Source organism: Gopherus evgoodei, chromosome 18 (genome assembly GCF_007399415.2).
Source record: "Gopherus evgoodei ecotype Sinaloan lineage chromosome 18, rGopEvg1_v1.p, whole genome shotgun sequence".
In the NCBI taxonomy this organism is placed as follows: Eukaryota; Metazoa; Chordata; order Testudines; family Testudinidae; genus Gopherus; species Gopherus evgoodei.
The window spans coordinates 1259814-1284128 of NC_044339.1; the positions used below are offsets into that span (position 1 = coordinate 1259814).

Below are 24315 nucleotides of genomic sequence, written 5' to 3' on the forward strand. Positions count from 1 at the left end.
GAGTCCTTCTGGGGGTTTAGGGTGCTTGGATCCCAGCATAGGATTCCCTGAATTCCAATCACTCAGCCCAAAACCGAAACTGAACTGCCCTTCCTCCAGCTGGCCGATTCCTTTGTCCAGCTTCCCGGGCAAAGGTGCTGACACTCTACCCCCCTACCAGTTTACAGGTTTAAAAATCCTGTCCCTCACCTAAAGTCCTCCCCGGCTCTCCCTTCCCCCACACAGACAGACCCTACTGCATCACACAAGGATAGGTTCCTGGGTTAGTGTTTATGTTGTATGGTGTGCGGTTGCTGGTGAGTATTTGCTTCAGGTTGGGAGGCTGTCTATAAGCGAGGACTGGCCTGTCTCCCAAGCTGTAGCTCACGAAAGCTCATGCTGAAATAAATTTGTTAGTCTCTAAGGTGCCACAAGCACTCCTGTTCTTTTTGCGGATACAGACTAACACGGCTGCTATTCTGAAACCTGTCATACTCCTATAAGATGCTCCCCTTTCCGAGTCACAGGGAAAACTGCTCAGGACCTGGAAAGAGAGGTCAGGGACATGCTGGCTTTGGGGGTGATCCAGCCATCTTCCAGCCCTTGGGCCTCGCCGGTGGTGCTGGTCCCCAAAGAGGATAGGTTGATCCAGTTCTAGGTGGACTATCGAAAGCTCAATGCCATCACCGTATCTGATGCCTACCCCATGCCCAGGCCTGACGAGCTCCTGGACAAGCTAGGATGCACTCGGTACCTCACCACCATGGATCTTACCAAGGGCTACTGGCAAGTGCTGCTGGATGGAGATGCCTGGCTGAAATCGGCCTTTATCACCCCTCTGGGGCTCTATGAGTTTCTGATCCTTCCTTTCAGCCTCAAGCCAGCACCTGGTGGATCAGCTGCAGAAGGGGACGGAGGGTTTTGCAGTAGCGTATATTGATGATATCTGTGTCTTTAGCCAGACCTGGGAGGTCCACATGTCCCAGGTTAAACAAGTGCTGGACCGACTCCGGGAGGCTGGGCTGACTGTAAAGGCTGAGAAGTACAAGGTGGGCATGGCTGAAGTATCTTACCTGGGCCATTGGGTGCGGAGCGGCTGCCTAAAGCCGGAACCAGCCAAGGTGGAGGTGATCAGAGACTGGCCTGCCCCCCAAACCAAAAAGCAGGCCCAGGCCTTTATTGGGATGGCGGGGTACTATCGAAGGTTCGTGCCCCACTTTAGCGCCATAGCCGCCCCCATCACTGAGCTGTGCAAGAAGGGGAAGCCAGACAAGGTGGTCTGGACTGAGCAGTGCCAGCAGGCTCTCCGGGCGCTGAAGGAGGCTCTGGTTAGTGGCCCAGTTCTGGCAAACCCAGATTTTGACAAGTCCTTTATGGTGTTCACCGACGCCTCAGACACGGGACGGGGGGCGGTGTTAATGCAGGAGGATGAAAAGGGGGAGAGACACCCCATCGTCTACCTGAGCAAATAGTTGCTATGCTGGGAACAGAACTATGTGGCCATCAAGAAGGAATGCCTGGCCATGATGTGGGCCCTTAAGAAGCTAGAGCCATATCTCTTTGGGCGACACTTCACCGTGTACACCGACCACTCTCCCCTGACCTGGCTGCACCAGATGAAAGGAGCCATCGCCAAGCTCCTGAAGTGGAGCCTGCTCCTGCAGGACTATGACATGGACGTGGTCCATGTGAAGGGAAGTGCCAACCTGATAGCGGATGCGTTGTCCCAGAGAGGGGGCCCTGAACTTCCCCAGGTCACTGGGCAGAGTGACCCCGCTCAGTTCAGTCTCGAAGGGGGGAGAGATGTGACGCAGTAGAGACTGTCTGCATGGGGGATGGGAGAGCAGGGGCTGACTTTAAGTGAGGGACAGGACCTGAGCCTGTAACCTGAGCCAGGTAGGGGGGAGGGAGAGTCAACACCTTTGCCCGGGAAGCTGGACAAAGGAAGAGAGCCGGCAGGAGAGGTTTTTAGTTTCAGTTTTGGGCTGGCTGGGAAGAGGCAGGGAACCCGGAATCTGGGGTCTAAGATCCTTGCCCCCCAGAGGGACCTGACTGAGGGGTCCTGGTTGTACCTACAAGCCCTGCTTGGGACTGTGTTCCTGTCGTCTAATAAACCTTCTGTTTTACTGTCTGGCTGAGAGTCACGGTGAATCGCAGGAATTGAGGGTTGCAGGGCCTGGACTCCCCCACACTCTGTGACACTGTCCCCTCGCGGAAGCCCTGTGGGCAGGGCCTTGCTTGCTGTGGGTACAGCCCAGCAAATGGAGCCTTGGCTCTTGGCAGGGACCTCTGGGGACCCTTGCAACACAAGTCATTCCTGATACTTTGAATCAGAGGCAGCAGCTCTTTGGATTACCGTCTCTTTAAGGAAAGTGGCTGGCAGTAGCTGTGTGCTGTTAGCCAGGTGAGGGTAATTAAAGTAATTAGCAGGCTACAGGAATGAATCTCCCACCTGTGAGTCATGCCGAGCAGAGCCAACGGGTTTCACCGGCAAAAATGAAAGGGAAACACAGGTCCCCTGCTAGTCTGGTGCCGCTTGTGACAGATGGAGCCAGAGAACAAAGGCACAGGAACTGCAATGACTCAAGGTATCACATATAGTCTGTGTGCGTCATGACACCACATGTCAGAAATAGCAGCAGTTAATCCCAGCACATCCCACAGTGCTTAATACCGGTATGCACAGGATTCCTTTCACCCCTCTGGGAAGGAATGCCGCAGCCACTCTCTACAAAACTGCACAACATTTTAGGACAGGCAGGAAGAACACCACCTCCAATTAAACTGAAGGAATTTAGGTAGGAAGAATGTAGTTACTATTGCCAACTGCAGTGTGTCCAGGACATCAGCAATAATGACCCAGTTTATGTGAATAGTCCCATGGGATCTTTGATGCCAAGTGCTCCGGGCTTTGGTTCTGTAGGCACTTTAACAGGGCTGAACATATATGTCTATATCTAGCAACAAAGAATGCTGGTCACACTTACAGCAGGGGGGCTCGATCCTGGGCAGCAGTGACTCTGAAAACAATTTGGAGTCATGGTCAGCAGTGCCGGAACCGGGGAGGCCAGGAGGCCATGCCCTCCCACTTTTTAACAAAAGAAACATATGTGCTCTCGGTGGGATATTTAAGCATTAATTCTTCCACTACTTTGGCCCTGGCCCCCCAACTTCTACAAAGATCCCAGCACCCAAATGGCCATTGTCTCCCTCTCCCCTTTAAAACCTGGCTGGGAGGGAGCATGCAATGACCTGGCCCAGTTGGTCAGCACCAAGGTCCTTCTTTGCACTGACTCACATACTGGCAGCTGGGCCCTCACAAACAGCAGCAGAGGCTTCAATAGGTGCTGGGGACCTGACAGGTCTGGGAAACAGGAAGGACCTGTCACCTGAGGGCTTCAGGCTGGTCAGAAGGGAAAGTAAGGTAAGGAGGGGGCTGGGAATCTGGGAGGGTCAGGCCATTGTGGGGCAGGGGCTGGGGAGCTGGGAGGGTCAGGCTGTTGGTTGGGAGGGGGCTGGGGAATTGGGAGGATCAGGCCGTTGGGGGGTGGGGGCTGGGGAGCTGAAGGCATCAGGCCGTTGGGGGGTGGGGGCTGGTGAGGTTGGAGGGTCAGGCCGTTGGGGGATGGGGAGCTGAAGGGGTCAGGCTGTTGGGGGGTGAGGGCTGGAGATCTGGGAGGGTCAGGCCATTGGGGGATGGGGACTGGGTAGCTGGATGGGGTCAGCAGTGGCGGATTAACAAATTTGCCGCCCCTAGGCCCTCAAAAAATTGCCGCCCCCCTCCCCCCGTGCCAGCTCAGCTCTGCTCCCCCATGGCAAGCCTGGGAGGGAGGGAGGGAGATGTGGCGCGCTCGGGGGATGGTGGGGGTGGAGTGATGGTGAGCTGGGGCAGGGAGCGGTTCCCTGCCCCCTCTCCCCGAAGAGTTACTCCCTGCGCCCGCCGGCCTCAGGTCACCCCCGCTATCCCCTGAGCACCGATACTCACTTCTCCCCCCTCCCAGCGCTTTCGCGCAGCGAGGGGGGGAGGGGAGTTGCGGCATGCTCGGGGGATGGCGGAGGTGAGCTGGGCAGGGAGCAGTTCCCAGCCCCCCTGGGTTACTCCCTGTGCCCGCGGGCACCAGCTCACCCCTGCTCTGCCTGGGAGGGAGGTCGAAGGAGGGAAGTGCGGCGTGTCTGGGGGAGGAGGCAGGCCAGGGACTTGGGGAAGGGGTAGAGTTGGGAGGCATGAGCAAATTTGCCGGCCTAGGCCTAGGCCTTGTTGGCCTAGGCGATGATACGCCGCTGGAGGTCAGGCCGTTGTGGGGTGCAGGCTGGGGATCTGGGAGGGTCAGGCCATTGGGGGCTGGGGATCTGGGAGGGTCAGGCTGTTGGGGGCTGGGGGCTGGGGAGCTGAAGGCCAGGCCATTGGGGGATGGGGATCTGGGAGGGTCAGGCTGTTGGGGGATGGGAATCTGGGAGGGTCAGGCTGTTGGTTGGGGGATCTGGGAAGGTTAGGCTGTTGTTTGGAGGCTTGGCCCAGCACTCTTGCAGTCCTTCCAGCAGCCGTGATCATGGGGGATGATCAGCTGAACATGACTCCCAGTGCAAGGTTGTGACTAAAAGGGGCTAAAGCAATCCATGGATGCCTTAACAGGAGAATGGCTAGTATGACATTTTCCTCTGTGCTTGGCACTGGGGCACCTGCTCCTGGCTCCAGCCACAGCTCAAGGAGGATGCTGATAAACTGGAGAGGGATCAGAGAAGAGCCAGGGAGATGATTAAACTGGGTTAGAAAACCTGCCGCATAGAGACTGACTCACAGAGCTCCATCCATTTACCCTAACAAAGAGAAGGCTCAGGGGTGACTTGATCCAAGCCTGTAAGTACTTACATGGGGAACAAATACTTCATAAGAGGCTTGTCAGTCTGACAGCGACAGCTCTGACCCGACCCGGTGGCAGGAAGCTGAGGCTGGACACATTCAGACTAAGGCGAACATTTTTACCAGTGACAGTAATTAACCGTTGGACCAATTCACTGGGGTCATGATGGATTCTCCATCCCTGACCATTCTCAAAGCTCTGCCCTGGGGATTACTGGGGGCAGGTCTCTGGTCAGGGCTCTCCGGGGTCACACTAGATGGGCACAAGGGTCCCTCCTGGCCTTGGAAGCTATAAGCACAATGCTAACTGAAAGGGAAGAGGGCCCTCTACTGAATCATCACCCGCGTCTCCACAGCACCTCAAGTCTCCCATCCAAGTACCATAGAATCATAGAATAGAATCACAGAATATCAGGGTTGGAAGGGACCTCAGGAGGTCATCTAGTCCAACCCCCTGCTTCAAAGCAGGACCAATCCCCAACTAAATCATCCCAGCCAGGGCTTTGTCAAGCCTGACCTTAAAAACCTCCACAGGAACCCGTTCCAGTGCTTCACCACTCTCCTAGTGAAAATGTTTTTCTTAATATCCAACCTAAACCTCCCCCACTGCAACTTGAGACCATTACTCCTTGTTCTGTCATCTGCCACCACTGAGAACAGTCTAAAGCAGGGGTTGGCAACCTTTCAGAAGTGCTGTGCCGCGTCTTCATTTATTCACTCTAACTTAAGGTTTCACGTGCCAGTAATACGTTTTTAGAAGGGCTCTTTCTATAAGTCTATAATATATAACTAAACTATTATTGTATGTAAAGTAAATAAGGTTTTGAAAATGTTTAAGAAGCTTCATTTAAAATTAAATTAAAATGCAGAGCCCCCTAGGCCGGTGGCCAGGAACCGGGTAGTGTGAGTGCCATTAAAAATTAGCTCACATGCCGCCTTCGGCACGTGTGCCATAGGTTGCCTGCCCCTGGTCTAGATCCATCCTCTTTGGAACCCCCTTTCAGGTAGCTGAAAGCAGCTATCAAATCCCCCCTCATTCTTCTCTTCTGCAGACTAAACAATCCCAGTTCCCTCAGCCTCTCCTCATAAGTCATGTGCTGCAGCCCCCTAATCATTTTTGTTGCCCTCCGCTGGACTCTCCAATTTTTCCAGATCCTTCTTGTAGTGTGGGGCCCAAAACTGGACACAGTGCTTCAGATGAGGCCTCACCAATGTCGAATAGAGGGGAATGATCACGTCCCTCGATCTGCTGGCAATGCCCCTATTTATACAGCCCAAAATGCCATTAGCCTTCTTGGCAATAAGGGCACACTGCTGACTAGAGTACATCTGGAGTACTGTGTCCAGTTTTGGGCCCCACACTACAAGAAGGATGTGGAAAAATTGGAAAGAGTCCAGCAGAGGGCAAAAAAAATGATTAGGGGGCTGGAGCACATGACTTATGAGGAGAGGCTGAGGAGAGGCTGAGGGAACTGGGATTGTTTAGTCTGCAGAAGAGAAGAATGAGGGGGGGATTTGATAGCTGCTTTCAACTACCTGAAAGGGGGTTCCAAAGAGGATGGATCTAGACTGTTCTCAGTGGTACCTGATGACAGAACAAGGAGTAATGGTCTCAAGTTGCAGTGGGGCAGGTTTAGGTTGGATATTAGAAAAAACTTTTTCACTCAGAGAGTGGTGAAACACTGGAATGGGTTCCCTAGGGAGGTGGTGGAATCTCCTTCCTTAGAGGTTTTTAAGGTCAGGCTTGACAAAGCCCTGGCTGGGATGATTTAGTTGGGAATTGGTCCTGCTTTGAGCTGGGGTTTGGACTAGATGACCTCCTGTAGTCCCTTCCAACCCTGATATTCTATGATTCTATGACTCATACCCAGCTTCTTGTCTACTGTAATCCCCAGATCCTTTTCTGCAGAACTGCTGCTTAGCCAATCAGCCCCTAGTCTGTAGCAGTGCATGGTATTCTTCCTTCCTAAGTGCAGGACTCTGCACTTGTCCTTGTTGAACCTCCTCAGATTTCTTTTGGCCCAATCCTCTAATTTGTCTAGGTCTCTCTGTATCCTATCCCTATCCTCCAGCGTATCTACCTCTCCCTCCATTTTAGTGTAATCTGCGAACTTGCTGAGGGTGCAGTCCATCCCATCATCCAGATCATTAATGAAAATATTGAACAAAACCGGCCCCAGGACCGACCCTTGGGGCACCCCGCTTGATACCGTCTGCCAACTAGACATGGAGCCATTGATCACTACCCGTTGAGCCCGACAATCTAGCCAGCTTTCTATCCACCTTATAGTCCATTCATCCATCCCATACTACTTTAACTTGCTGGCAAGAATACGGTGGGAGACCATATCAAAAGCTTTGCTAAAGTCAAGGAATAACACGCCCACTGCTTTCACCTCATCCACAGAGCCAGTTATCTCCTCATAGAAGGCAATCAGGTTGGTCAGGCATGACTTGCCCTGGCAGAAACTGGATTGGATGTCAGTGTTCATATGCCCCTGCACCTGCACCACATGCTTGGGGGTAGCCAGCACATCAGAGGTGTGAACACGCAGACAGAGCCATCTCGCTTGAGCACAGGAACAAGTTGTTATCTGAGGGTGGTGAGGAGTCGAGGCAGGATGGGCCACGAAGATGGCTACGTGCTCAGCATGGCCCACAGAGCCCAATCCCCGGGAAGTCCTGACAGCAGCAGCCGAGAGCTGAGCCCAGCTCCGAGCATTTCACCACGGAACAAATGAACCAGGCTATTCTGGGCAATACCTGAAGGTGCTAGATGAGGACAGCAGCAGCCAGTCTCTGGAAAGTATCATCCTGAAATGCTATCATCAGCCCCGTCCCCACGCAGTGCTCCAAGGGGGGCCAGCCCTCCTCCTGTCAAACCAAAGTGGCATTGCCTGTGTGAGCGACATGCTCCTGCTATTGGAATGTTTGTACAGAAAGGGAAACCAGAGTCTCTGGCTGGCACAACAGGTGGCTGAATAACAGAGTGAGATCACCACGCACAGAATGTCGCGGGGCCCAGGCTTGCAGCTGGCTACAGGAGACGGCCCAGTGCAATTGAGGTGCATATGAAAGGCGACACCCCTTAAAGCAGAGGCGATGGCCCTGCTCCATAGAGCTCCACTGGTTCCACTCCTGGGGTGCAGTTCTGGCCCGAAACGCTGCTCCAGGGAGAATTCCCCTGGCACAGGGCACATGCTGGGGGGCAGCACATGCTGCTACAGCATTTCTGGCTGGCACTGCAAGTCATAGGAGCCTACAGGAGGCTGCTGCAGCTTGCTCTCCCTGTTGCACCCCTGGCCTACACCTCCTATACCACACCTGCTGGAGGCCAAATGCTGCCTTCCCAGCCAGCATGGCACTGCACTGCTGGGCCATGGGGAGCTTGGAGACAGGGTGATGTCGATGTGGCTTGGGAGAGGATCCCAGTCTGGGAACAGGCAAAGGCTGCAAACCCCAAGGAGGGGGATGCATTGTTGGATCTGGCACACAGGGTCGTGGCTGGGACTTGTGGGAGGAGAGGGCGTATATATCAGAAGAAACATCCTGACCTGGGGGCAGAATAGGCTAAAGCACAGGAAAAGGGGCAGATCATCTCTTCCCTCCCCGCCTGCCCTGGTGCTGGGACATCCCAGGCAGTCAGGGCAGATGCCAGGGTAAGTGGGGGGTGGCTGGCACACGTCACACTGGCCATCACATGCCTTGCTGGCAGTGACATTGCCCAGCTGTATCTTGTCTGTTTGTCATGCAGACCAGCAGAGGCAGATAGCCAGCAGCTGGCAGTAACAGGCTCTGGGCTGGTGGGGCAGAGGGTGGGTGCCAGCACAAGGCAGCATGGAGCTGCACGCTGCAGGGGCATTCAGAAGGGCACTGAGAAGAGGGGGGAGGTGATTTTAGGGGCCCTGGTTTCTAAAAACCCAGCAATAATCTCGAATGGCGATGCAGGACTTTTATCTTCTCCAGGAAGTGACAGAGCTGTCGATGGACTGGGTGAATGGAGGGATCGTAGCAGACACACAGCTCTCCTGGATAATTCCTTCCCTTCTATAGGGCAGTGTGCTGGCAACTAGGACGGGCACAGAGACTGGGGGACACCAGCAGAACTGGGGCAGGGAGAGCCCAGGACTGGGATAGCAGGGGAGAGCTGTGGGTTGGGCTCTGGCACAGCAGGAGTGGGGGTGGGAAGAAGTTACCGTGGATTTTCTTCATATCTGCAGGGATTAACTTGCTGGGGGAAAAGGATCCCTGCCCGGGCATGGGGGCTGGTCCTGGGATCGAGGGGAGGCAGTCTGCACCTCCGTGGTCAGGAGCTCTCCCATTGCTGGGGCTCCCAGGGGGCCTGCAGAAGCAGGGCATCCTGAGCATGCAGGCTGCAGGACAGGGTGCAGCATACTGTGGGGCACTGAGGCACCGGGTGTAAGGGTGACAGGAGGAAGGACCGAAACTGCCGTGTGCAAGTGTAACCCACATGCCTCCTGGTTGTGGTGTCTGTCCCATCTAGTGGCACCAAGACCACTAAGAGAGAGAGATTAATGAGTCTGCTCTATAGCCTTATCATACCATGGGTACTGTGCTATAGAATTGGTTATAGTTTGGCTATATACAGTGTACGTTTTATAGTAAGAATTAAGGTATCAGAATAAATGAATAGGATAGTGGATACACCTCTACCCCGATATAACGCAGCCCGATATAAGGCGGGTTCGCATACAAGGCGGTAAAGTTCTAACACTCTGCTCTGAGCAGCATGTTAAGGGTGCTGGGCCAGGCTGGGGCCGAGGGGTTCGATAAGGGGCAGAGGGTCTCGGGGCGGTCAGAGGCTCCCCCCCCACAGGGTACAGGGGGCAGGAGCTGTGGGAGGGCACTTTTGGGGGCCCCGCAGTCCCAGAGTGGCCTGAGGGATTAGTGGGGGGCCAGGAGCAGCCCACTCTGCTTCCCTTGCCCCAGCCCCAGCCGTGTCGCTCAGGGAATGGGGCTTGGGGGAAGGGACCCCCCCCCGCACTCACCAGCAGCGGCAGAAGTGGAGCAGCCCGGCCCCAGCCCACTCCACTCCGCCAGCTCCCAGCCGCAGTGCTCTGCTTCCTGCCACAGGTGAGTACGGGGGGCGTCCTTTCCCCAACCACCCTGCATTCACCGGCGGTGGGAAGCAGAGTGCCACGGATGGGCAGTGGTAGAGTGGAGCAGGTTGGGGCCTTCTCGCTCCACTTCCCGCCACCGGTGAATGCAGGACCTTTCCCCAGCCTCCCCGCAGTGATACGTTGGGGCCAGGGCAAGGAAAGTGGAGCAGGCTGGGGCCACGTCACTCCGCTTCCCGCCGCCAGTGAGTGCCGGGGGATGTCCTTTCCCCAACCTCCCCGAACTCACCGGCAGTGGGAAGCGGAGCAGCCCAGCCCCAGCCAGCTCCACTCCACCATCTCCCAGCCGTGGTGCTCTGCTTCCCGCCGCCGGTGAGTGCAGGGGGGCGTCCTTTCCCCAACTTCCCCACACTCACTGGCAGCGGGAAGCTGGGATGTGGCGGAGTGGAGTGGGCTGGGATCAGGCTGCTCCGCTTCCCACCTCTGCCAGTGAGTGCCTGTCAGGGGGTAGGGGGGTGGATGGGGGTTGGAGCAGTCAGGGGACAGGGGGGTTGGATAGGGAGTGGGGTCCCAGGGGTGATTAGGGACAGAGGTCTCTGGGGGGAGGGCGGTCAGGGAACAAGGAACGGGAGGGGGGGTTGGGCAAAGCAAGTTTGATATAACACGGTCTCACATATAACGTGGTGAGATTTTTTGTCTCTCAAGGACCACATTATATCCAGCTAGAGGTGTACTAGTATTAGCCATTTTCTTTTTATTCATTCCTTGCAAGTAACAGACAGGATCTTGTCTGTGTCTGCGTTAATTAGATTAGAGGAATTTGAAAGGCCTAGGCCCCAATGTAGGAAAAGATAGTTGCAAAATTTAGTAAGGCCTAATTTACGATGCCTTTCTTGTTCAACATAAACCACTGCTATTTGTTACCTTTTGAAGGTCTCCGTAAAGAACTGTTGGTGTGGAGGAGTGCATGCATCAGGAGAAGATAAGGTGTGAAGGCCATTGCTGAAGCCAGATGGCCAAGGGAGGAGGAGTGAAGAGACTTAAAGATGCCAGAGAACGATCAGCGCACATCCATGGCTGAGGAGGGGCAGACTGACAACCCTGAGGTGAAGTCTGCACCCTTAAAACACAAGATAATTGATTAAATCGAAACCAGACAGGATCACCCTCCCGGAGGTGTTTTGGGCCAGCAAAAAAAGATAACAGCCCCTGAGGAGTAACTGGTCATAAACTGACACAGCAAAATCCATAGACTTCAACGGAGAAGAAGGACTATAAGAACAGAGTGCTTTGCCATGGGGCTTTGGGTTCGTCTTGCCACCATTCCAGGAGCATCAGGTTGCGACAGATAGAGCCTGGCTCCCCTCTGCGACCAATCTGGCTGGCCACTAGATTGATCCAGACTCTGGACTGGTAACTATAAACATCGACTGGCAGGACTGTGTGCATGGGGGTGTCTGTGTGACTGAAAAGCATATGCTAATTGCTGTATTCTCAATAAATGCGGCTTGTTGCCTTTTCCGCTATGAAAAGACCTTGTGTGGTTTGTTTAAGCATAACAGCTTTAGCTAACAGCCAGTTGGCTCTTAGCTTATGCGGCAGAGGCTCATGCGCTGAGCTCCAGAGATCCCCGGGTTGATCCTGCTCGCCGCCAACCGGGGTCTGTCGGCGTTACACAAAGAAGGGTGGAGAATCCTACGAATGTGCAACTAGCCACTGTGACGAACTCGGAATGTTCTTACTGTTTGCTCTGAATACGGTGTTGGTGCCTCAGTGTCCCCTATGCAGTTCTTAAGTATCTAGGTGGTGCAATAAGGGTGTGTGGTTGCTGCAGAGCAAAAGGCCAGTGCACCTAAATGCCTGGCACTCTGTCTCCTAGCAACTGATGGCCTGGGCCCCTTCTCTGCAAAGGTGCCAGCTGAAGATGTTGGAGACAAAGGGATCAAGTGATCTCCTGGCCCAGGAAAGGGGCTGAGCAGACAGGAGGGGCTGGAGGGGGTTATTAGTCTGGAGCTGGCTGGGGATGAGGAGTGAGGGCAGACGTGGGGGTCTGGCTCACTGACCCCCAGAATGGACCCAGCCGAGGGGTCCAGTTCACGGTACCTACAAACTCTGTTTTAGACCATGATCCTGCCATCGAATAAACCTCTGTTTTACCGGCTGGCTGAGAGTCAAGTCTGACTGCAAAGTAGGGGTGCAGGACCCTGTGGCTTTCCCAGGACCCCGCTGGGGCAGGCTCGCTGTGGGAAGCGCACGGAGGGGCAGAGGATGCTGAATGCTCCAAGGAGAGACCCAGGAGGTGAAGACGTGTGAGCTTCTTGCCCTGAACAAGTCTGCTCCGAGGGAGAGGAGGCTCCCCAAAGTCCTGACTGGCTTGGTGGGGAGCAGTTCCAGAGCATCGCCCAGTGACTCCGTGACAGCCCCTAAGGCAGAGCTGGAAAGAGAAGGGCCCCAGATCCAGCAGGAGCTAAGGTCGCTTCCTGAGCAACCAGCTGGAAGATCCAAGGGTAAAAAATGCCTGTGCAATGAGTGGAAAAATTGGAGCAGCAACAAAAGAAGGAAGAGAGTCAGCCATGGCTGCAGGGCTGGAGAAGGGCAGAGACAGGCTCTGCAGAGTGAGCTCATGCTGCCACAGCGGAGAGGATCTGCAACCACTTGAAGGGGGAGTCTCAGAGAGTCGGCTCTTTCCTAAGCGACATGGGGGGCTCTAATATGACTGGGGGCTAAACCTTTTTTCCTCCTGTTCTCTGTCCAAAGGAGAAGACATTCGATCAACCTGGAGGGATGGAAACCTCCTACACAAAGGAGGGGATACTTGGAACTATCTGAAGCTGGACGCGTGCCAAACAATCAGTGGGGCCACTGGACAACTGAGGTGGTAAAGGAGCACTCAAGGAAAACAAGGCCATTGTGAAGAAGCTAACTTAATTCTCTGCATCAGTCTCCACTGCAGAGGGTGTGAGGGAGATTCCCAAACCTGAACCATTCTTTTTAGGTGACAGATCTGAGGAGCTGTCCCAGATTGAGGTGTCATTAGAGGAGGTTTTGGAACAAACTAATAAATGTAACAGTGATTGGTCACCAGGCCCAGATGGGATTCACCCCAGAGTTCTGAAGGAACTCAGATATGCAACTGCAGAATTACTAACAGTGGCCCGTGACCTATCACTTAAATCAGCCTCTGTACCAGGTGACTGGAGAATAGCCAATGTATTTTTAATGGCTATTTTTTAAAAAGGCTCTGGAGCCAATCCTGGCAATTACAGGCCAGTAAACCTAACTTCAGTACCACGCAAATTGGCTGAAACTATAATAAAGAACAGAATTAGCAGACCCATAGACGAACACGATTTGTTGGGGAAGAGTCAATATGGCTTTTGTAAAGGGAAATCATGTCTCACCGTTATTAATTTACTAGAATTCTTTGAAGGGGTCGACAAGCATGTGAACAAGGGTGATCCAGCGGATGTAGCATACTTGAACTTTCAGAAAGCCTTTGACAAGGTCCCTGACCAAGGCTCTAAGTAATCTAGCAGTAGAGCAGTCATGGGATAAGCAGGAAGGCCGTCTCATGGATCAGTAACTGGTTAAATGATAGGAAACAAAGGGTAGGTAGGAATAGATAGTCAATTTTCAGAACAGAGAGGTAAATAGTGCTGTCCCCCACAGGTCTGTACTGGGACTTGTGCTCTTGAACATATTCATAGATGATCCAAAAAATGGGTAAACAGTGAGGTGGCAAAATTTGCAGAAGATACAAAATTATTCAAGACAGTTAAGTCCAGAGCTGAAGACTTACAAGGGATCTCACAAAACTGGGTGACTGGGCAACGAAATGGCAAATAAAATTCAAGGTTAATAAATGCACACTTATACACAATGGAAAACAGAATCCCAACTATACATATACAATGATGGGGTGTAAATCAGCTGTTATCACTCAAGAAAGGTCTTGGAGTCATTGTGGATAGTTTGCTGAAAATATCCACTCAATGTGCAGCGCCCGTCAAAAAAGTGAACAGAATGTTAGGAACCGTTAGGAAAGGGATCAATAATAAAACAGAAAATATCATAATGCCATTGTATATATCCATGGTGCACCCACACCTTGAATAGTGTGTCACCCCGTCTCAAAAAACCCACCAGATATATTAGAACTGGAAAATGTTCAGAGAAGGGCAACAAAAATGATTAAGGGTATCAAGCAGCTTCCATATGAAGAGAGATTAAAAAGACTGGGACTGTTCACCTTAGAAAAGAGACAATTGAGGGGGGATATACTAGAGGTCTATCAAATCCTGACTGGAGTGGAGAAAGTAACTAGGGAAGTTTACCCCTTCACATCACACAAGAACTAGGGTCACCGGAGGAAATGAATAGGCTGCAGTTTCAAAACCAACGGAAGGAAGCACTTTGTCACACAATGCATTGTCAACCTGTGCAACTCATTACCAGGCGACGTTGTGAAAATCAGAAGTACAGCTGGGTTCCAAAAAGAGCAAGGTAAGTTCCTGGAAGATAGGTCCATGAATGGCTATTAGCCAGGGTGGTCAGAGATATAGCCTCATGCTCTGAGCGTCCCTAAACCTCTGACTGCCAGAAGCTGAGGCTGGACAACAGGGGATGGGTCACTTGAAATTGCTCTGTTCTGTTCATTCCCTTTGATACATCCAGCACCAGCCACTGGGCTAGATGGTGGACCATTGGTCTGACCCACTATGGCCATTCTTATGTTCTTAGAGAGACAAGGTGGGCGAGGAAATATCTTTTAATGGACTGTCATCTATTGGTGAGGGAGAAAAGCTTTTGAGCTTACACAGCACTCTGGAAAACATATTCTTATGTTACGTTAACCTACAGGCTCAAATCGGCAAGTCCAGACAACCCATCCTAGGAGTGCAGGGGGAGAGAGAGGACAGACCTTGAGAACCTCTGCCAACAAGATCTGACACATAAGGGAGAGTTGAAGTGAGGTCAGAGGATTAAGAGGGACGCAAACCTGATACTGATCTGAAAGGGATAGCAGAGCAATCCCGGCAATTCTCACTGCATGAGACTCAATGTAGTGCTGAGTCAAAGAAAAACTAGGAGAAAAAAACCGAGCACCAAACAGTCAATAGGAGTCTTTCTATTTGCTTCAAGGCCCTTTGAGTCTGGCCCCGGGGAGAAACAGTCCCAGGAGCAATTAGCCTCCTGAGGGTATAGAGATGAAAACCTGCCAGACAAAGAAAATCAACCCAAGTGGCTGCAGGGCTCACAGAGGGTATCCAGGTTGAGGACTGGCTGGGCTTGGATCCAGCAGCAGCAGCTGTGGCCTTCCTCGGAACTCTGGCTACAAGGTCTCCCTAACCCTCGCTCCACAATTAACCCAAAAGGAGCCAGAGAGATCAGAACCTTGGGTGTGGCAGATGCAGGCTCCCATTTGGGGTTGGCAAGGGCACCTCAGGGTGTGAGAGGACAGCAACGCAGAGGGGGGCTGAGACCTTGATAGGGAAATGGGCAATGGGCTTCTGAGTCATGTCCTCAGATGCATCGTGTCAGCCAACAAGGAGGGACCAGTGCCCTTGTCCACAGCTCCCCCGCAGTCACTCTGGGTCTCTGAGGACATGGCACCAAAGGGAAGGACCCTGCCCTGGCAGGGGCTGGTCTTGGAGATGGGTCTGTGCCATCTTTGATGCCCATCCTTGCCCTCTGCCGTGGCACCCCCACCCCACTCATCCTCCTTTATGAGCTAGGCTGATGAAGCAGGAGCAGGGCAGGGGCTGGCTGGCAGGGGCCAGAACCCTCTGCCCTCTATGCAGGCCCCAGCACCAGGCAGAGCTGCAGGCTCTCACCTCTGCCCTGTGCTCATTTCCCTTGCAAATACTGCAGGGGGGATCAGCTGGGGAGGATGCGGGAGGGCCTGGGCATGAAGGGGGATGGAGTGCACTCTTCAGAGGAAAGAAGCTGGTCCAGATTGCACTCCTGTCGCTCTGCTGACCCTGGCAGGGTTACCCCAAACCTGAATCTGGCCTGCTGTGTTTTGAGGGCGTTCACCTACCCAGTGTGGGGGAAGTGTCCTTGGGACAAAATCCCCAGCAGGGCACTACCTGCAAACACAGGTTCCTTCCTGCCCAGCTTGTGCCCGGCCCAGGCACCAACTTCAGGAGCTGGCACAAATCCTGGAGTAGGGTAACCCCAGCTCGAGGGAGTTTGGCTCTATTCTGCCAGTGCAGAGGGGGGCTGGCAGCTACCCACCTCAGACTGCACAGTGGTGGTATTTCAGGGTAAGCATCCCACAAGGTCTCTGCCCCTGAAGTGCCAGCCTGTCCAGGCTGCAGAGACCTACCCATGTCACCTTCACACATGGTACTCACATCCACCAAGCAAAGCCCCCGGCAGCAGCTCAGTATCATGACCCTCCAAGAAATAGAAACTGAGGCACAGAGCGGGCAGGGACTTACCCAAGCTCACACTAGTCAGACACAGGGCTGGAAGTGCAAGCTCAGAGTCCTGACGACAGGCCTCCTGCTTAGGCCACTATACCCCGCGCCTACCATGGCTCCCCCTGCAGAGCCAGCAGCTGGGGCTTGTCTGCAGCCAGGGCCCCCAGCTGAGTTACTGCTGCAGGGACCCACACCTGGGTTCTCGGGAGGCTGAGGAAGACACCGTGGCATGGGGGGTACGGAGAGGACTCTTACCTTGGGGTGGGGTGGAGCAGAGCCCACCCAGGGCAGCTCTACAGTGTGTGAGACATGCTGGCTTGGCCCATCGTTCTTCCTGAAAGAGAAGAAACCCGCACATTACAGCTGGCCCCATGGCCGTGACCTCTCCAGCTGGGCTGGGGCTGGAGGGGCCGGGAGGAGAGAAGCCAGCAGTAGGGATCCCAAGGGAGTCGAGGAGAGGGTAGACCAGGGGAGCCACCAGGTGCCACTCAGCTGCCGCATCAGAGGGGAGATGTAGCCTGGTAACGCATCCAGGAGAGACACAGCGCTGCAGGGGCCCGTCAGGAGCTAGCTTCAGGTCAATTGCATTTAACGAAGATCCCCAGGAAAAGGCAGCAGCAGCTCTGCCCAGCTGAAAACCAGCTCAGCCCCCAGCCTTAGAAACCCACTTCCCGGGTGGCCTGAGAGGAAGCAGATTGCAGCTCCCTTTTTCTCAGGCAGCAAATCGAGGCCACAGATCCCAGAATGCATCATTGTCTGATCCAGCAACCGGTGCTCTCATTGGGCGCACCCAACAGGGCAGCGCCAAACTCTGGGGTGCATTTTGGTTGCCCCACGGCAAAGGATCCACATGGCCCGTTCTCAGCATGCAGGAACCACAGATCCCAGTGCAGGTGGCTGCATTACCTGCCTTGGACCCAGCCCCTGCTGCTCAGATTCACTGCTGGGCAGACATTCCCAGCTGTGTTTGCCTTCCTCCGGCAATTATTAACGCTGGTACCGCCAGACAGGCTCACCAGCTACGACAGGGGCAGTGCTATCATGCTCTGCACTCAGTGAAATCCTTCTAATTGCCATGCAGACCCCGCGCCAGCGAGTCTCACATGCCTGCTCCCCGAACGCAGGGGCCACAGTCTGCCACCCCCCCCCTCGCAAGGGTCTGTCTCACAGCATGGGCTGGGCTCCAAGTCCACGTACACCAGCCCAACCCAGTCCCTGCACTGGGGTCAGGGAGTCACTCTGAATTGACACCACCCACATTTTCACGCTCATTACAGCAGCACCTGGAGAGCCCAGCTGAGATCAGGGCCCCTGCACGGGCACTGCACCGACACGGCGAGCCAGGTCCTGCCCAAAGGGCTGAGTCTGAATGGGCCAGGCAGCCGTGCGGGAGCAGCAAGCCGGAGGGGGGAGGGGAGGGCTGTGCCCAGGCCAGCAGCAGAGCCAGGGACAGAACCAGCTGCACTAGCCACTAGACCATGCTGCCTGCCACTGGGCGCTCTGGGACTAAAGGCCACTATCTCCAGGGAGTGACAGGCCCAGCCCCTCAGCAAAGGGCCTCGGCCAGGCGAACAGGGAGCTTGGTCTCTGGGCTGCACGCACTCCTTGGCTCCACTGGCCTGCCAACAAGAGGCCAGGCATCAGGGCAGCAGCGTGTCCTGGGGCCTGAGCGAGCCCTAGCTCCTTGCTCCATGCAGAGCCAGACACAGACACCCTAGGTCCCTCCTGACACACGGGACTTGCACCTGTAGCTGGCTCCATGGGTGCATGCCAAGGCTGGAGAGTGACTCACAGGAGAGTCACCAAGGAACCTCAGCAGGGCCCCTCCAGTGTGCAGCACCAGCAGTGACTCCTGGGCACCCACTTCCCTGCCACCCTCCTCCCAGGGCCCAGAGCCAGGGCATGCTGGGCGCCCTTCCCCTAGAGCTATGGAAAGCTGGGTGCTCCTCCCCCAGGGCTCAGAGCCACGCCATGCTGGCTGCCCCTTCCCCGGAGCCACGGCATGATGGGCATCCCTCTCTGAGGGCTCAGAGTCACGGATGCTGGGCACTCCCTTCCCCCAACCCTTGTGGGGTCTAGAACTGCAGCACACCGGGCACCCCCCACATTCCTTGCAGTGTGTTCGGTGTGACACCCTAGCACCTCAGTATTCACCACTGTCATGTAGTTAGGATATGTTTTGTACAAAGTGCGCCTTGTGATGTATCGTTCTCAAAGTTTTGATCTGTTAGACTTTACTATCTTGTGGGATTGTATGTGCTATCGTTGTATGTGAAGTTATGAAGTTTGGCTACGTGTGTGTTACTGAAACATGTTGTGAGGCCGAACGTACCCACAAGCAGCCTTTCAGGTACAACAGTAAAAAGGCCAAACAGTGTTAATGGCTTATTGAGGAAATGCACACAAGCAGCAGGATTGTCCCAGGAACTGCGTGCTATAGAAACCTCTCCAAGCCAGCACTGCACAAGGGGAACGGTCTGACCCAGGTCACAGCAAAAGAGCTTTCCAGTGTGGGAAGAAGATATAAAAGGGAGACACTGACATCCTGGGGGGACCTCAAACTCGCTGCAACACCACACCTGGGAACACCTGAGGAACAGAGACTGACCAGGGGGAAGTGATGGTCCCCGGCTAGAGGGATTTCTAGCCTGTGTATGAAAACCTGGGAAAGCCAGGCTGCAAAGCCAAGGCAGCGTGCGCCTTAAGAATCTGCCCACCTGTTTATCACTCAGGGTGGGAATTTGCTAATTCATATCCTACCTATCTAGTATGTTACGCTCAGTTTGTAGGTTTATTTGCCAGGTAATCTGCTTTGATCTGTTTGCTATCACTTGTAATCACTTAAAATCTATCCTCTGTATTTAATCAACTTCTTTTATGTTTTAATCCAAACCAGTGAGCATTTGACTAAGGTGTCTGGGGAAAATCTCAGCTTGGTTACCGTAAGTGTGCATGGTCCACACCACATTGAGGGAGAGGTGGATGGGCATTAAACACATAGACTGGCCACATTTGACCAGGGCAGGACGGTACTGCTCTGGGGTCTTAGGCTGGGAGGCTGGTGGCTAGAGAGCCTGCATGTAACTGCAGCTGGGTGTGTCCTGACCTGTGTGAATGCCGGTGAGAGTGCAAGCTGGGAGGGCTTTGCAGCTTGTTACAGTAGTACAGAGCAAAGGGAGCCCAGGCTGGTGGGTCAGAGGGCTCAGTAATACTCCAGTTCCAGGTGGCATCCCAGGGGGAACCTGTCACACATGGCACACTGGGCACCCCCACAGGTAGGGTTGCCAGCTCTCCAGGATTGCCCTGGAGTCTCCAGGAATTAAAGATAAATTTTTAATTAAAGATTATGTCATGTGATGAAATGGCCAGGAATACATCCAACCACAATTGCCAACCCTACTCGCAGGGCCCAGAGCCACAGCACAGCTGGGCAAGCCCCTCCTCCACCCCTCACAATGCCCAGAGCCACGGCACACCAGGCACCTCTCCCCAGGGCTGAGGCTCAGCACACCAGCTGGGCTCTGTGATCTAAGAAAGTCTCCCCCAGGGCTGTCAGAGGGAGACCCAGGCCACTTCCTTCTGTAGGGCAAGTTTTGGGAATGCTCCCTCGGGGGCTGGCTGTCGCTGCAGACATCTGTGGCCCCAGGTCTGCTTAGATCCTAGCAGAAGGCAGACACAGTAAATCACTGGCCAGCATCTGTCTGGGAGCAGGATCAATCGGGGAGTGTGGGACTGACATCAGCATCTGGGGATCCAGAGCTGCCTGGAGTGACCCTGAGTACAATCAGCTTCTCCAGCCTGGCATTAGGGGGTATCACGGCCCGCAAGGCACCAGCGCAGCTTCAGCACCCTTTGGAAACATCACCTAGCTTCATGGGGCAGCTCTCTCCCCTCAGCACCCTACACTACAGGTGGGGAAACCGAGGCACTGAAGGGGCCCACAGTGACAGTGGCAAGGCTAGAACCTAGCTCTTCTGAGGTCACTGAGCCATGCCCCTTCAGCCCCTGGAAGGACCCAGAGCTGTAGAGGGGGCTGGTTCGTGTCCCTCGTACCCGCACCTGTCCCTATGGCACCTGGCAGGCACTGCTGAGGACAAGGCTGCCAGAGCCTGGAGGAGAGGAGGGCATCAGCATGAGCGGGCAAGGCCGCCACATAACAGAGGTGTCCCCAGAAGATGTAGGGGGTCCCCAGAACACCCCTGGGGGATGCCCCATGTCACTCTCTGCCTAAGGATCAATGTGGTGCAAGTTCAGCCCCCTCAGCCAAACCCAGACACACCCCAGGCCCCTGCTCCCTGCTAGAAGGAAGAGGAGGGTTTATCCATGGCGGGATGATGCCCCCAGGGGAGCCGCTCGGTCAGAATTGCCCAGCACGGTCCCAACAGCTGCCATGCTCGCCTGCCAGGCCGGACATGAGGGATTTGCAGTTCTGGGCCTAACCAAATAAAGGATTCCTGGGCCGGGCTTGAGCTGGCCCAGCAAGGCAGGAAATGGGCAAGTTTCCCACAACTCAGCTCAGCTCTCCGATGCCCCTCAGTCCTGACCCGCAGCTCCCCACTACTCCAGTGCTGGACCTGTCCTAAACAGCACAGAGATCTCACCAGGCCCATTTCCCTTCACATCCATCCTGGCACTCACAGACCCCAGTGAGAGTTGGAGGTCCTGGGGGGCCTTTGACTCTGACCCTGGAGTGCAGAACCCACGGTGGGGACTGATGCCAGCAGGTGCCCTGGCTGCTGCAGGCCCCAGGCAGGAAAGGAGGGGTGTGCAGAGAGAGGGCTCGCTCCATGGGGGCACAGGGCTGTTTCTGATGCATTCAGATGCATCTGGGTCACCCCGTGCCTTTCTCGTCCCCCACACGGCATCCCTGGGCCGATCAGGGACACGACCTGCCCTGTAGCTGCACTCCCTAGGCAGCCAGGAGTGTCTCACTGCTCAGTCAGGGAAAGCTTTGCTGATGCAGTCACTAAGGTCCTCAGCTTTTGGCTCTCTGCTGCTCACCCAGGGAGTGCTCTGCCGGCCGGGGAGCTCTCTGCTCGCCTGCCTGCCTGCCGGCCCGGGGAGCTCTCTGCTCGCCTGCCCGCCTGCCAGCCGGGGAGCTCTCTGCTCGCCTGCCTGCCTGCCGGCCTGGGGAGCTCTCTGCTCGCCTGCCCGCCTGCCGGCCTGGGGAGCTCTCTGCTCGCCTGCCCGCCTGCCGGCCGGGGAGCTCTCTGCTCACCTGCCCGCCTGCCGGCCCGGGGAGCTCTCTGCTCGCCTGCCCGCCTGCCGGCCTGGGAGCTCTCTGCTCACCTGCCCGCCTGCCGGCCCAGGGAGCTCTCTGCTCGCCTGCCTGCCTGCCGGCCTGGGAGCTCTCTGCTCGCCTGCCCGCCTGCCGGCCCGGGGAGCTCTCTGCTCACCTGCCCGCCTGCCGGCCCGGGGAGCTCTCTGCTCGCCTGCCCGCCTGCCGGCCCGGGGAGCTCTCTGCTCGCCTGCCCGCCTGCCGGCCCGGGGAGCTCTCTGCTCACCTGCCCGCCTGCCGGCCCGGGGAGCTCTCTGCTCGCCTGCCCGCCTGCCGGCCCGGGGAGCTCTCTGCTCGCCTGCCTGCCTGCCGGCCTGGGAGCTCTCTGCTCACCTGCCCGCCTGCCGGCCTGGGAGCTCTCTGCTCACCTGCCCGCCTGCCGGCCTGGGGAGCTCTCTGCTCACCTGCCCGCCTGCCGGCCTGGGAGCTCTCTGCTCGCCTGCCCGCCTGCCAGCCGGGGAGCTCTCTGCTCGCCTGCCCGCCTGCCAGCCGGGGAGCTCTCTGCTCGCCTGCCCGCCTGCCAGCCGGGGAGCTCTCTGCTCGCCTGCCCGCCTGCCGGCCTGGGAGCTCTCTGCTCGCCTGCCCGCCTGCCAGCCGGGGAGCTCTCTGCTCGCCTGCCCGCCTGCCAGCCGGGGAGCTCTCTGCTCGCCTGCCCGCCTGCCGGCCCGGGAGCTCTCTGCTCGCCTGCCCGCCTGCCGGCCTGGGGAGCTCTCTGCTCGCCTGCCTGCCTGCCGGCCTGGGAGCTCTCTGCTCGCCTGCCCGCCTGCCGGCCCGGGGAGCTCTCTGCTCGCCTGCCCGCCTGCCGGCCTGGGGAGCTCTCTGCTCGCCTGCCTGCCTGCCGGCCTGGGAGCTCTCTGCTCACCTGCCCGCCTGCCGGCCGGGGAGCTCTCTGCTCACCTGCCCGCCTGCCAGCCCGGGGAGCTCTCTGCTCACCTGCCGGCCCGGGGAGCTCTCTGCTCGCCTGCCAGCCAGGGGAGCTCTCTGCTCGCCTGCCCGCCTGCCAGCCCGGGGAGCTCTCTGCTCACCTGCCGGCCCGGGGAGCTCTCTGCTCGCCTGCCAGCCAGGGGAGCTCTCTGCTCACCTGCCCGCCTGCCGGCCCAGGGAGCTCTCTGCTCGCCTGCCTGCCTGCCGGCCTGGGAGCTCTCTGCTCGCCTGCCCGCCTGCCGGCCTGGGAGCTCTCTGCTCGCCTGCCTGCCTGCCGGCCCGGGGAGCTCTCTGCTCGCCTGCCCGCCTGCCGGCCTGGGAGCTCTCTGCTCGCCTGCCCGCCTGCCGGCCCAGGGAGCTCTCTGCCCGCCTGCCCGCCTGCCGGCCTGGGAGCTCTCTGCTCACCTGCCCGCCTGCCGGCCCGGGGAGCTCTCTGCTCGCCTGCCCGCCTGCCGGCCCGGGGAGCTCTCTGTTCGCCTGCCCGCCTGCCGGCCCGGGGAGCTCTCTGCTCGCCTGCACGCCTGCCGGCCCGGGGAGCTCTCTGCTCGCCTGCCCGCCTGCCGGCCCGGGGAGCTCTCTGCTCGCCTGCCCGCCTGCCGGCCTGGGAGCTCTCTGCTCGCCTGCCCGCCTGCCGGCCTGGGAGCTCTCTGCTCGCCTGCCCGCCTGCCGGCCCGGGGAGCTCTCTGCTCACCTGCCCGCCTGCCGGCCCGGGGAGCTCTCTGCTCGCCTGCCCGCCTGCCGGCCTGGGAGCTCTCTGCTTGCCTGCCCGCCTGCCGGCCCGGGGAGCTCTCTGCTCGCCTGCCCGCCTGCCGGCCTGGGGAGCTCTCTGCTCACCTGCCTGCCTGCCAGCCAGGGGAGCTCTCTGCTCGCCTGCCCGCCTGCCGGCCTGGGAGCTCTCTGCTCACCTGCCCGCCTGCCGGCCTGGGGAGCTCTCTGCTCGCCTGCCCGCCTGCCGGCCCGGGGAGCTCTCTGCTCGCCTGCCCGCCTGCCGGCCTGGGAGCTCTCTGCTCACCTGCCCGCCTGCCGGCCCGGGGAGCTCTCTGCTCACCTGCCCGCCTGCCGGCCCGGGGAGCTCTCTGCTCGCCTGCCCGCCTGCCAGCCCGGGGAGCTCTCTGCTCGCCTGCCCGCCTGCCGGCCCGGGGAGCTCTCTGCTCGCCTGCCCGCCTGCCGGCCCGGGGAGCTCTCTGCTCGCCTGCCCGCCTGCCGGCCCGGGGAGCTCTCCACCTGCCGGGCGCATACATGGGCTCCCAGATACAAGGAAAGCTTCGGAGCATGCACGGAGTAAACGGGTAGGAAAATGCACTTACAAAGTGATTCTCCATCGGCCTGGGCCTGCCAAGGGGAGGAGATAGTCTGAATTATTACAACACAACATCACAGCAACACAACAACACAATCCCACCTAGCACAGAGCCACAACACCACAACACATCCCCACCCAGCACACGACCACAACATAGCACAGAGCCACAACACAGCATAACAAAACCCATCTAACGCAGAACCACAATACAACCCCACCCAGCACAGAGCCAGAACACAGAACCACAACGCAATCCCATCCAATCCCAGAGAACACAACACAACAAAACCCCCCTCTAACAGAGAATCACAACACCAGCACACAGCACAACACAATCCCATCTAGCATAGCACAGAACACCAGTATAGCACTGCATTGCAACACTGAAACATAGCACAGTGACAAAAAACCAGCACAACACAGCAACAGAACAGCAACACAGGACAGTACAACTGTGCAACCCAGAC

At 56.7% G+C, this 24315-nt stretch overlaps 1 protein-coding gene across 6 annotated transcripts in view; it reads right to left on the bottom strand.

Moving 5' to 3' along the window:
* The window catches only part of RAP1GAP (RAP1 GTPase activating protein), a 214217-nt gene that overhangs the window by 88366 nt on the left and 101536 nt on the right, over nt 1-24315 (bottom strand). For 5 of the 6 annotated variants that reach the window (XM_030537282.1, XM_030537279.1, XM_030537281.1 and 2 more), the window contains exon 3: nt 16599-16677. Coding sequence is in view for 4 of the 6 variants with exons in the window: in XM_030537279.1 (XP_030393139.1) it covers nt 16599-16677 (79 nt within the window). In the remaining 2 variants the exon portion in view is untranslated. Of the gene's footprint in view, nt 1-7603; nt 7648-16598; nt 16678-24315 lie in introns of those variants that run through there. The other variant, XM_030537284.1, reaches the window with a different exon arrangement.